At 35.9% G+C, this 14,609-nt stretch overlaps 1 protein-coding gene across 2 annotated transcripts in view; it reads right to left on the bottom strand.

The window, feature by feature from the left end:
• LOC138706520 (transmembrane protein 135-like) overlaps window positions 1-14,609 on the bottom strand; it is a 40,143-nt gene that overhangs the window by 502 nt on the left and 25,032 nt on the right. For both annotated transcript variants that reach the window (XM_069835896.1, XM_069835894.1), the window contains 3 exons: window positions 12,619-12,774; window positions 9,534-9,674; window positions 6,157-6,323 (listed from right to left, as the gene is read on the bottom strand). In XM_069835896.1, coding sequence (XP_069691997.1) covers window positions 6,157-6,323; window positions 9,534-9,674; window positions 12,619-12,774 — 464 coding nt within the window. The remainder of the gene's footprint in view (window positions 1-6,156; window positions 6,324-9,533; window positions 9,675-12,618; window positions 12,775-14,609) is intronic.

The following is a 14,609-nucleotide window of genomic DNA, read 5'->3' as shown; positions in this document are numbered from 1 at the left end:
ATCATTAGTGGTGTCGAGCTTATCAAACTAAAATGCCTACATATTTTGTTAAATCTACCAACTGTTTTTTAGCTGGTTATTTAATGACGCTGTATCAACTATTCGGTTATTTAGTACTGATGGGATTGGTGATAGCAAGATGGTATTTGGCGAGATGAAACCGAAGATTTGCCATAGGTTACCTGACATTTGTCTTACAGTTGGGGAAAACTTCGGGGGGAAAAAAAACCTAACCAAATAATCAGCTCAAGCAGGAATCGAACCCACGCCGGAGCGCAACCCTGGATCAACAGACAAGTGCCCTAGCCAACTGAGCTATGTTGGTGGCTTATTGACTGTTGTTCTAGCACAAATTACAACATGTAGGAAAATTCCTTTTCTAAATGGATACCTAGGTTCCAGATACAATTATTTTTGTTCTTTAGAGGAAAAATAGAGATAGGCTTCTACGTTATAAATTTACAAAACGTACAAGAATCCCGTTCATATTGTTGTGCCCAAGGATTATGATAAGAATCATAACTTTGTTATGACCATAAGCAATATATTTTCATTTTATTTGAAAGTAATGAAATCGTACTTATTAAAACATTTCAGTTGAAGACATGCTTTGACATACGACAGAGATCGCTTCCTGTTTCGACAGATTACAGAGTACAGTTTAGCTAACTCATCAAAGTCATAGTCCAGTCCTTGAACAAGGCAGAAATGCGTATGCTTGCATTTTAGCACAAAATCATTCTTAGCAACAGCTGACATATAACGAAAGATACATATATTATGCAGCGTCTCTCGCGAGACATTTTAATTGGCGAATCATTCAGAACTCGGGATTTCTATTGGGTAAATCAAAAACAGAGATTCAGTCGTGAGAGTTCCTTAAATCTGTATTGTTCTAAGTGACGACCGGAAACGCCGATCTGAAATAATGGTTAAGAATCAGAAGCGTGGTGTTTAGTGAATGCAATACCGTCTTTTTAGAAGATTCGCGGGTAAAATAGCGTCAATCTGTTACGTCACAAAGGACGCGGTTCCAGAACTTATAAATGGACATGAAACGTCCAAAACGCGGTCATTAGTTATTGGTCAAGACAGCAGTCATGTAGTAGCGGTCGTAACTTCCCGACATCCAGGAAGAAGTTCAGAAAATGGCATCATCTGCGAACAGTACCAGGGTTCGCCCTACTATCTACTGTAAGTAAAGTCATCAGTTCAATTCTTGTACTTTATATTTAACTAGTTCATTTTGATACTTTAAAATTAACAGCAACTTTGATTCTTCTTAAATCGTTCAATTTCAATATTCTATCTGTAATAAATTGATATCTTATTAACAGGGAAAGGATTTATATGTAAATACATATTTACTTATAAAGCTAATATAATTTATATTTTGCATTATCTTTATGTTTCACAATGTGTAGGGTTGAAAAATCCTACTTTTATTTTCCATATTTTTCCATATTTTAGAGTTTAGTACATATTTTCGTTAATTTCCATATATTTTCTATATTTCATATAAAACAGTCCATATTATATTAGGTTTAACAATAAAACAAAACAAAATTCCATTAACTTTTAAAAATACATTTCAACAATAGAGATTTAAACACATGTTCAGTAATCCCTTTAACATCAGAGTTATTTGAAAATTAGCAGTCCTATCAACAATGGGAAAGTAAGTTACAAAACTGTATTAATTTAATTTAAAATTTTTAACAGACTTCAGTTGTGCAGCTCAACAGTTAAATGCCAGTCAGAGTACACATAGGTTCAGTTTTGTAAATCATACTATAAAGACGGTAAATATGCCAAAAGTACGTCATTCAGTCAATTTAAAATCAAAACTAACAAGTTACATTTCAGAATTTAAAGAAGATGGTTTATCAACTGACAATAAAATATTATTTTGTAATTTGTGTCAGTGTGCAGTATCATCTACACAAAAGTTCCTGGTGCAACAACACATTACAACTAGTAAACATCAGGCCAACAAACAACTAAATTCCAAGCAGAGACAATTGTTTTTAACACAACCAACAACATCGAATGTAAGATCTGAGTTTAACATCGACCTGTGCCGTTCTCTCATCTCTGCTGATATTCCTCTCTACAAACTAAAGAATAAGGTCTTCAGGGAATTCCTTGAAAAATATACTCAACATACAATCCCGGATGAGTCAACACTTAGGAAGACGTATGCTCCATCCATCTACGATGAGACAATACAGAAGATAAGAGATGAAATTAAAGATAGTTCAATTTGGGTTTCCATTGATGAGACTCCCGACAAAGAAGGTAGACTTGTTGGTAATGTAGTTATCGGTTTGTTAAGTGAACAATATTCTGAACGAATTCTTTTACATTGTGATGTTCTAGAAAAGTGCAATAACAAAACTATAGTTAAACTGTTCAACGAAGCTATGGGTATCCTGTGGCCAAAGGGTATTATGTACGATAATGTGTTATTCTTTATTAGCGATGCTGCCCCTTATATGGTCAAAGCTGGACAAGCATTATCTGTTGTATATCCTAAATTGACTCATTTTACTTGTGTGGCGCATGCATTTCATCGTGTGGCAGAAGTGGTCAGAGACAATTTCCCTAAAGTAGATTTGTTGATTTCATCAGTGAAAAAAGTATTTCTCAAAGCTCCCAGTAGAGTTAACGTGTTGAAAGAAATGTACCCTGAAATTCCATTGCCACCAAAGCCAATTTTAACTAGATGGGGTACATGGCTAGAAGCAGTTGAATATTATGCCGAACATATAGACTCTATTAACAATGTTCTCCTTGCATTGGACTCTGAAGATGCAGTCTCAATTGATACTGCGAAAACAGTTACCTGTGACATAAGTGTGAAGAATGACTTAGCTCACATTCAGCATACATTTTCATGCATCATAAAAACGCTCAAAAGTCTCCAAAATAGGCACCTTTCACTATCTGAAAGTTTTGAAATTATAAATAGTACTGTGGAACAACTGAATCGTGGTAGAGGTAAAGTTGCAGATGCAGTAAGAGCTAAGGTGGACACTGTACTTTCAAAAAACCCTGGATATGAAGAACTACAAAAGGTTGTTGCTGTGATGAGTGGTGAATCAACAGTGAAGATTAACTTGGACTTATCCCCAGCAGACATTGTGAAATTGAATTATGTACCAGTTACTTCTTGTGACGTCGAACGCTCTTTTAGTCAGTATAAATCTATCCTCAGAGACAATAGAAGAAGATTCACTTTTCAGCACTTGAAAGAAATGTTTGTAACCTATTGTTATGGTAACAGACAATAAAAATTGTGTTTTGTTGAAACTACATTGGAAGATAAGGTACGTCCATTATATTTTTTGTTTAGTTTGATTAAAATGTACCAATATTTAACGTACATAGTCATTTTTTTATAATTTTAAGTCCATATTTAATTCCATATTTTGGTAAAAATCCATATTTAATTCCATATTTTGGTAAAAATAACTACATATATATTTACATATTTCATATATTTTTAGTCCATATAAATCCGTTCCCTGCTTATTAATAAACTTAGTATTAGTGAATTTCTACAATTGTGATTATTTTGAAAGCCTGAGATCACATTCTAAGTAGGAATCCCTTCTATCCATAAGCAAGTACAGTTTATAAATTATCAAGAGTTAGGAAGTATAACACAGTGTCTGATTCGTTTGTATTATCTTGATAGTAGATTATAACTCGCGAATACCTCAAAGATAAGCCATCTGCCCTTGTCGTGGCAAGTGGTACAACAAAATACTGGTGTCAGAATTGGCATAATAAAAATTGATGTCAGAAATGGGCACAACAAAAATTGGTACCAGTATCAGAAATGGGCACAACAATATCGGAGAGGATTCCAGACACAATTATCTGCTATAGTACACTCATATCTCCTGTTTTGCAGACAGATGTCTCTTGACACTTCGTAAGTGTTTAATAATTGAATAAGTAAAACAGGAAAGATGCTAAATATTTATAGATTATTGTTAAATTTTCAGAATTGCGTTAGCAGTGTTGGGAAACTGATGTATGCCTCCATTTGCTCTCTGCAATGTAACTGTTTGTTCTCTTCTCCAATCCCTTCTTCTTTTTATTATGCTAATTACTGACGTGGCTAACTCAGGTTCTGTCGTATTAGAGTATTCGTATATTCAATTAAACATATTAGAACAATACGAAATATAAAAGCACACAATAACATACTCTGAGCATATACTCAGGGCTGGGCAGTATTTGAAATACATGTATTTGAAATACATTTGTATTTTGTATTTAGTAATTTGTAAGGATTTTCGAAAGTATTTTGAATTTTGTATTTAAATACATAAAATTGATGTATTTTGTATTTCAAATACTTAAAATACTTTTTTTTTCTTCTTGTCCTTCAAGTTTTGGATTTGGATTTGAAGAATGAACTTTTGTCTTATTTGCTTATCCATTTCAGAACTGCTAGTTTTCTTGCCACAACTGATTCCCTTAATGCCATAAAGAAATCTCCAACAACATCAAGGATCCATCACCCAACACTTGCTAAATGGTCAGCATTATAGAATGCTTCTAGGAGACCCAAATCCTCAGAAATTATATCAGATGTCTTGAAATATTCATCAAAGTTTCCTTGTCCAACTCGATGGAATTCTCTTCATGACTCAGTCTCTCAAATATTGGAATTCAAACATGATATAAACAGGTGTAACAGAGAACTGTTCATCTGGTTTCACACACATATTCTGTGTCCTCTTCTTATCATTTAGTGAAGCAGTGTCAGAGAGCCATCTCATCTCAATGGCAAAGGGACAACCCTGTGCACTCTATAGAGAATTACCCAACAGTGAAACAAGCTTTTATAAAGTATAATACAAGTTTGTGTACCTCTGCACCTGTAGAAAGACTGTTCTGTTTTGCAGGATTTATTCATTCACAAGCAAGGGGATCCTTATCTGATAAACTTCTTGAGAAACTGTTTTTTAAAGGGAGCAGTAATTATTCATATGTAGCATAATTTCATTGCTGACTGGGAAAAGGAAGAATGTTCAGTTACAGTGTTTATATAAAATTTCGAGGTAAAAATACTTTTAATGTTAATATAACATTTTAGATTTTCAGTATTATTCTTATTTCTTTAGGCCTATATATTGTATCGAGTATTTCAAATACAAATGTATTTTGAGTAATTGAAATACAGATGTATTTTGGTTGATTTTTTAAAAGTATTTTGTATTTGTATTTCAAATACAATTTTTTGAAGTATTTTGTATTTGTATTTCAAATACTTGGATGTCAGTATTTTGCCCAGCTCTGCATATACTTAATACGCAATATAATTCAATTCACATACATTATTCGATATCATACTACACGACACACTAACAACCATCCCCCACCATAAAAACAACACCCCCTCCTCCATCACTGACGAAAGCCACCGGAAATCAAGACTAGCTGGAGCAGCAGTAGTTCGAAGGGCACTGAAGATGACACCAGTCTGTCATAAAGGTACATTACCTTTTATAAAATTGTAACACTCAACGTTTTAACTATAGAAAGTTTTAAAGTTTAACTCAAATGTTAAAGTGATCATAAGAAACAATCAGCGTATTCCGAATCTCACCGGACCGGTGGACATCAATGACGTCACGCTACGGTGAAATAGGAACAAAACTGCTGAAAGGTTCAATGGCTGTCATGGCGGCTGTACAAGTTGTTGTCTGTGCTATGCTAGCAAGATTTTGCGAAATTTCCGTCCTGTCATTCGTTCAAAGAAAAGAGAGCATAAACAATTTATTTCTTGAACCGGTAGTAATAACTGGTCCGTTGACATGTTCGCTCATAAGCCATTAAGATATTTTTTTACGTTGTGCTCATTACAAACAATACAGCAGAACACACTGCCATGACACAACAGTGCACGATGTCATTCGTCTGTTAATTCCCGCCCTATACAAGAACCAATTAAATTCACTGATGGCGGCTGATGGAGACTGCCACCACCTCTGCATGCTGATGGAACCAGTGCGACACCGGTGGAGCATCAGTGACGTCATCATTGAAATTCCGAACACCGTAATGCCATCAGATTGCTCAGCGCTGAGATTCGGAATACGCTCAATGAATATCTTAGTAACTTTCTCACATGCTCACCGTGATCCTGATATATTATACAGGAACTTCCAGTAAGACGATCGAAGGTTCTGAGGTTCTACTAATGCAGCATGCAAGAGGATGGCTGTGGAGAAGGAATACAGAAGAATGTTCGCTCCAGGGAGCTCTGGCACATATCCTTTCTGAATGCTGTCCACGTAGATGATCTAAAATAAAGAAGCATTACTGAACTACAATAATGTTTAAGTATCACACACTGCAGGTACTTATTAAGCTATCAGGTTTAAATATGTAGTACTCAGTGCACACCTGCTTACTTCATTTGCAATTTGCTTACTGCGACATGTGAAGAACAGCGCTATTCAGAAAGCAGCAACTACCGGTACTACACCTGCTATTCACAACTTTTTTTGCTGCATACAACTTTGAAGTAGATATATGTGAACAGGATTTGTAAGGTTAGCTGAATCCTATGCAAAGGAAACAAAAGACAGATTGAAAACCTACACAAACACACAAACAAAATACATTCAAAACTACACTACACACTAGAAACAGAAAGCAACAAATCCATCAATTTCTTAGACATCACAATAACAAAAATAGACAACAAATATATGTTCAAAATATACAGGAAACCCACTATCACGTTAACACACATACACACCTCTAATCATCCCACACAACACAAACACTCAGCATTCCGATCCATGATACAATGACTTATCAACATTCCTGTGAACCAACAAAACTATAAGAAAGAAATACATACTATGAAATACATAGCACAGGAAAATGGATACAAAATCAACATAATAGACCATATCATAAGAAAGACTAAGTGCAAACAAGAAAACGCAACATGAACACAAGAACAAAACAACTACATCATACTAATATACGAAAACAAGAACACATAAAAGATTGCACCATCTTTCAACAAACTAAAATGCAACATTGCATACAGAACACAAAACACACTACAGAAACATCTTAACACACAAACAAGACACACAAATAAATACAACTTAACAGGTGTATACAAACAATCATGTAACAGTTGCAACGATTTCTACATCAGACAGACTGGAAAATTATTTCAAACAAGTTACAAAGAACATATAACAGCTATAACCAAACCACATAACAATTCAACCTATGCAGACACATCACGAAGTCCAATCACAACTACAGCAACATAGACACTGACATCAAAATATTACACATCCAGCCAAAAAACTAGAAACATACAAAAACACACCCCCAGCATAACCTGAACATTCATCTCAATTTCCTTTTCGACACAATCATGAACACACCCCACCACAACAGAAAACCAGAAGATAGCGTGGCATCTTCACTAGACTGTGGAAAATGAAGAACATCACTTCGAAACTAGTCAGCCAGGTAAATTCCTCATATTAACACAGTAAAGAAATTACAAGTTAATTAGTGATTAAAGTGTATGTATAACAATGAAGATTAAAATTTTACTCACTTTCTATTGATTAAACACATTTGGGCAACTTAAAAGAATCCTAAGTGTTCCCAGCTCTCTATATTATTCTGTTAAACTGATTTCTCATTATTAAAAAATTATCTTACACTCAAACCTTATTTATGCGTAGTTCTGAATTGTGTGTAATTTAAATCATTCCCTTTCAGTTACATATAACCCAAGATTTATTGTAACGGTATACATTTTTTAGCAGACGCTAAATAAAGACAGAGTACATTCAGGCCCAATACAGTAAAGAGCAGTCAACAAAAATATATCTTGCTGACACAAGAAATTCTTATCAAATTAATCATCATATCACGATCACTTACTAATAGACGGTAATTATACACAGTATTTAAAGGGTGTAAATGATATTTTGTTATTGAAGTGTTGTATCAGTGAAGAATTATGTTGTGTCAGTGATGTGTGTTGTGTCAGTGAAGTGTGTTGTGTAAGTGAAACGTGTTCCTGTCAGTGAAGCTTTATAGTTTATAGTGGCAGTGCAAAGTATTTGAACAGTGAAATGTTTTTGAAGTGTTAGTGAAATCAGGATAGAATCAGTGAAATGTGTCGTAGTTCCAGTGCAGTGAGTGAGTTGACAGCGAAATGAGTGTAATGTTGAAAGGTACTTGTGCAGCTATGAACATATCATACTCCTGGGTTTTAGTTCGAACTTAGGTTTAAGACACAAATTAGATTTATTTTAAATGTTATTTTAAGTGATCGTGCTTCATTTAATTTAGGATATTCCCTGTTATTATTATTATTATTATTATTATTATTATTATTAAATTATTGTTAGTATTAATTATTAGTATTATTATTAATTGTATTTTTAATTAATAAGTTTATTATTGTCATTATTGAGTGTAATTAGTTACCACCGCCACCGGGTATATACCCATTGCAGTGTGAATAAATACATACATACATACATCATTACAGTTCTCGAAGAGGATTGTAAGTAACTTTACGTTGTTATCTGTTTATATCCACTCTTTGATCAAGCACCTTCCTTTTTTGCAGGAAGAGAAGAGAGCAAGGAAGTAAAGGGAAAATAAAGAACAGAAAACAAGTGGTTGGGTGATTTAAAGAAAGTAAAGGAATCACGAACATACATGAAGTTAAATGTAAAACAAAGGATAGAACAAAAAATTGAGATCTTTGCATCTTCTGCGGGCCTCTGGGAAAAGAACTAAGTGAAGTTTATTCATGTGGAACGTAGCATTGTATGGGGCAGAAACATGGACATTACGAAAAAATTAAGTGAAACGACTAGAAGCATTCGAAATGTAAATATGGAGAAGAATGGAGCGTGTGAAATGGACAGACAGAATAGGAAATGAAGCTGTGCTAGAAAGAGTGGGCTATGAAAGAATCTATCTATCTTCGTAGTGTATCCAGCTATTTGCTGACAACACGTGTTCCACTATGTTTCACTATGAATTTTCCCTTCTTACAAATGATGGGTAAAAAGCACAATGCTGTGAAAGAATAATGCTGAAACTGAACAGGAAGAGAAAAAGAAATTGACTGTTTCATTGGCTAAGAAGAAACTGTCTACTGAAGGATGTACTGGAAAGAATGGTGAACGGAGAAAAGTTCGGGGCAGAAGAAGATATCAGATGATGGACGACATTACGATAAATGAATCATAATAATGATGGAAAATAAGAGGAAAGTGGAAAAGAGGGAAGATTGCAGAATGCAAGGTTTGCAGTGAAAGACCTGCTCTTTGAACAAATTTGAACCTTCATTTAGAAGATACTATCCAAGCTGCAGGACGAGGAGGAGGAGGAGGAGGAGGAGAAGGAGAAGAAGAAGAAGAAGAAGAAGAAGAAGAAGAAGAAGAAGAAGAAAGAACTGCAACGAGTTTATCTTGAACAAAGTAATAGGAAATGTGAAGTTCCCTCACCTGCAAACTCTTCCACATGATATACAGTGCAATCGTGTTGTCAGAGAAAAAACCAAATGCCAGTCCTGCCAGCAAACCTGCAGGAATTGCGTGGAACTTGGAATCCTTGTTGAAGAAGCGACGTAACAAGCAAGACATCAGCTGGAAATGAACATAAACATACGATTCATTCAGCTACACTGAGTGTTACTCACACACATCTCCGTAGTAAATTTGTATAAGATAATTCACGGTACGTACTTAATAAGATTACCAGATTTTTTTTAACAATTTACAAGAACAGATATAGACATATATACAGAGTGCAAATCCAGTCTTTCAGGTAAAACTTCCTGTAAAGCAGATTTGAATAATTTCAAGGGAAAAATTGTTCCGGAGCCGGGTATCGATCCTGGGACCTCTGGTTGAACGTACCAGCGCTCTGCCAACTGAGCTACCTGGGAACTCCACCCGACACCGTCTCAACTTTTCCCTTTATATCCACACAACTCGCGTGGGCTGACGAAATGTCAGATACCCACATCGAGTGCACACAAACTTTGTGTGACTTGGAATTGTGGTTTTCTGTTAACGTACACAGTGACGTAATATATACGTAGCTCAGTTGGCAGAGCGCTGGTATGTTCAACCAGAGGTCCCGGGATCGATACCCGGCCCCGGAACAATTTTTCCCTTGAAATTATTCATATATACAGAGTGTCCGACAAGTCCCACATCATAGGCTAACTCATAAAATATGTTCATATGACCCCCTCCGATTTCCAAACATGCCTGGAGGCGAAACTTCACGATATTTACAATGCGGTGCAGTATGTCGACAGTAATTTCACGACACTTTTCCTCGATCCGCGTTAGTGGATAGTGCAGGTCACACATCTTCACTGCATGTACCTTTTCTTAAGAAAATCCCAGAAAGCAAAGTCAAGTGGATTTAAGTCGGGCGACCTAGGAGTCCACTCTGTGGGACCTCAGCAGCCTAGAAGTGTAGCAGAGCCAGATTATGCTACACTCAAAGATTGCTGGATGCTGGCAGCGAATACTGTTGTTAATGTACCTCTCAGTTAATGTACTAATTCTTTCAGCATATGACTCGGATAAGAGAGAAGTTTTATATAATATTCTTATTGAATTTGGTATTCCCAAAAACTAGTTCGATTACTTAAAATGTGTCTCAGTGAAACGTACAGCAGAGTCCGTATAAGTCAGTTTCTGTCTGATGTTTTTCCAATTTACTGCGGGCTAAAGCAATGAGATGCACTATCACCTTTACTTTTTAACTTTGTTCTACAATATACCATTAAAAAAGTCCAGAAAAACAGAGATGGTTTGAAACTGTAGCTGATTGTTTACGCAGTTGGCGTGAATACTATATGTCAGGAGAAAATCCACAAATGATTAAGGGAAACACGGAAATTTTACTTAGCGCAAGTGAGGAGATAGGTTTGGAAGTAAACCCCGTAAAGACTAAGTATATGATTATGTCTCGTGACCAGAACATAGAATGAAATGGAAATATAAAAATTCGAAATTTATCCTTTGAAGAGGTGGAAAAATTAAAATACCTTGGAGCAACAGTAACAAATATAAATGACACTCGGAAGGAAATTAAATACTAAATAAATATGGGAAATGCCTGTTATTATTCGGTTGAGAAGCTTTTGTTATCCATTCTGCTCTCTGAAAGTTAGAATTTATAAACAGTTATATTCCCGGTTGTTCTGTATGGTTGTGAAACTTGGACTTCCACTTTGAGAGAGGAACTGGGGTTAAGGGTGTTCGAGAATAAGGTGGTTAGAAAAATATTTGGGGCTGAAAGGGATGAAGTTACAGGAGAATGGAGAAAGTTACACATCGCAGGACTGCATGCATTGTATTCTTCACCCAACATAATTAAGAACATTAAATCAAGACGTTTAAGATGGCCAGGGCATATAGCACGTATGGGTGAATCCAGAAATGCATAAGTGTTAATAGGAAGACCTGAGAGAAAAAGAACTTTGGGTAGGCCGAGACATAGATGGGAGGATAATATTAAAATGTATTTGGGATATGATGGTAGGGACTGGATTAATCTTGCTCAGGATAGGGACTTATCGCGGGCTTATGCGAGGGCGACAGTGAACCTCCGGATTCCTTAAAAAGCCATATTCTGTAAGTAAGTAAATAATTAGATGCCATATGGTAGTAGAATGAAAACAATGAAAACAAAAGAATGAAGTACCATACCGGATAACTTTTATTACAAACCAAGAATGTAACTTTATTGTTACGCCAATAATAAATCACTTTCTACAATTTAATTCTAGCCTACTCCCGTCAAGTAACACAGTAACACAGTATTCGTTATTGCACTCCACAGACGACAATGACAATTTACTTGGATTATTGAGAACAACAATGAACTGTTAATCTTAACTAATGTTCACAGAGCACTATTTACAAATCAGAACTGTCAGTTCTCAGTTCACGGTTCGTTTGTCTTGGCTAGTTCTTCTAGCTCAGTCACTCGAGTTCACAGTATCTCGAACCCCAGATCTTCAGAGACAATCCGCCGAACTTCGAACTCAGGTCTCCCAACTGCGATCCACTGCACTCAAACTCAGGACTTCCGGCTCCACAGTTACGGACACAACTCAAGTCGAACTCTGGTCTCGAAGCTGGCTTTACTGCTACACAAGGCTGGCTTGCTGTCCAACGATTACAACAACACTGTTCAAGTTCACTCGCGTGTTGTATTTATAACTAAACCATAGTTTCTGGAGAGTACGATCTCGCGAACAATCGACAGATGCCTAGAAGATAACGTCTATCCAGAGTTCTCTGGATTTCTCCCCTCAGTCACCAGCTGCTTTACTCCCTCTTCACCCTTCGTCGCGTCCGTGCCTCCACCCCGTGCCCCCCTCTTATGTCTGTCCCCTCTAGACCCGAGCGGCAGCAGCGAAGAAGGTGGCTGCGTTGCTCGTTTTCCTCGTGTACCCCAGACCTCTGTGGGACGCGATCGACTCCCGACTGTCACAATATGATAAATACAGACACTCTATAATATAATTAAATATGAAGTATAAATACATTTTCATAACCATACCCTAAAAATTCCAGAGAATCCAGCAACGAAACCTCCAAGGCGGAATGTATTCTTTTGTATTAGCAACTTTGGGAAAAGGGTTGGCTTGTGGGCCAATCTTCCTATCTGCAGACACACTTGCAGGCCATATCCTAGAGCAAACATCTTCCCCACTCCCTGGAACAAATACGGTGATATTAAATAATCAACAATTATCTACATTTATTTCTGTGTTAAGTGATGGGATGGAGCTGTGAAAGGCTAGAACAAGGATCATATGATATGATACATAAGCAGTGCATAAAGAAAGATCGTGCATGAGCGTTGTAACCATCAGCAGCATAGCATGGCAATTTTATCTAGGCAGGCTGTAGTGGTTAGGTCACTAGCATGATTATCAACCACTGTAACCCTTATGTTATGTTAATATGTGAGCAAATCTTAAAACCCAAATGAATATCAAATTTCTTGTAAACCAGCTTGATTCTCTAATCTTCTTGGCATTTGGCATCGGTAAGGATTCTGGACATATAGAAGACATCTTTTGGTACATTTTTTCTATTGCTAATGTGGAAAGAATGGGGAGTTTACTCTTTCATCATAAAATTTCTCAAATAAGTTTTCACTTGTTTTAAAGTGCTCATATTCCTTTCACAAGAGGCAGTGGTTGATAGAATTTTTAAGATAAGAGAAAGAAGTTTAACAGTCTCTGAAAAGGTGTCTTTCATGTCAATATTTATGAGTGCTTGGATGGCAATTGTTTAGCCTCACTCCCGAAAATGAACATTAGTTGTCCTTTTAACCTTTCTTTATCAAAGCATGGACAGAGCTTACATAACACGTCATCTTGGCTTTGGGTAACTATTTTGGCTACCATTGTTCACGAGTTTAAAAAAATCTTTGTTTCTGAAATCCTGAAGCCATGAGTCAAAGATTACAATTAAGCCAGGTACTCACTCACCGGAAAAATTTCGTTCTTTGCATTCGGAATTTTATTATGGTATCGCTCACTTGTTTGCATTTCCGAATTAATAAACAAATAGTGTTTTAATTTACCGCTAGAGAGTATTATTTCATTGTAGTTCTGAGCTGAACCTGGAAATAAAATGAATAGCTCTGCAATTTAAATAAATTATGTAGGACATACCTGGTTAATTTAGTATTTTTCCCAATCTCATTCCATAAGTTCTTTCTCCATATTACATTGTATTATTCTAATTTCATAAATTATGAAGCTCTTCATACTGTTGGACTTCATAAAATAAGCTTTTCGTCATCTATTTCATTATACCTTCAACATTACCGCGATTCAAGGCCTTGCAATCAACACATTTGCCATGACATTCTTTATTTCAATCTTGGACCATACGGAAATCCGTTTAGAATTCTCTGGCCAGAATTCTGAACGGAATCCGGTCATACGGATAGAGGCGATTGGTCCAAGTGGGCGATACTCCATTTAAAATAATGCAAAGAATAAAAATCCGAATGTGCTGTAGGGATCCGTTCCGATAAGTAAGCGCCTACCTTTACAGTATCCAATACTTCATAGAACAGTTTTTTCAGTTAATCACACATATTTATACTGGATTTAAATATCCGTCAAATGCTGACTAAACATGTCTTGATTTCTGTAGGCACTCATTTATGGTACCAATATCTTCACATCTTAAATTCTTCAAGGCTTTCAAGCAATTTTCTGTTCCTTCATTGTTATTATCTCGTCATTTTACTTTGCAGAATATTAAACAATACATCAGTGAATGTAAATATTTGTTATATAAATTAAGAAGAAAAACAGAAAGTTTACATTATGCAAAACATTAATCAACTCTTCAGCCTGATGGATTGAATTACTCGAGTCTTTATTTTCCACAACGTCATTTAGTGCAAGACTGGTCCTGATTCTCTTGCAGCTAACATTCCCATTTCTTAAATTGTATTTATACAGGGTCTGGCAGAAACAATGAGACGATTTATGATTCGGAAAACAACATTTTAATTGGAAAAAT

Source organism: Periplaneta americana, chromosome 9 (genome assembly GCF_040183065.1).
Source record: "Periplaneta americana isolate PAMFEO1 chromosome 9, P.americana_PAMFEO1_priV1, whole genome shotgun sequence".
NCBI classification, from domain to species: Eukaryota; Metazoa; Arthropoda; class Insecta; order Blattodea; family Blattidae; genus Periplaneta; species Periplaneta americana.
Note: the sequence above shows the minus strand (reverse complement) of the source record. Positions and strands in the feature narration are given on the sequence as shown.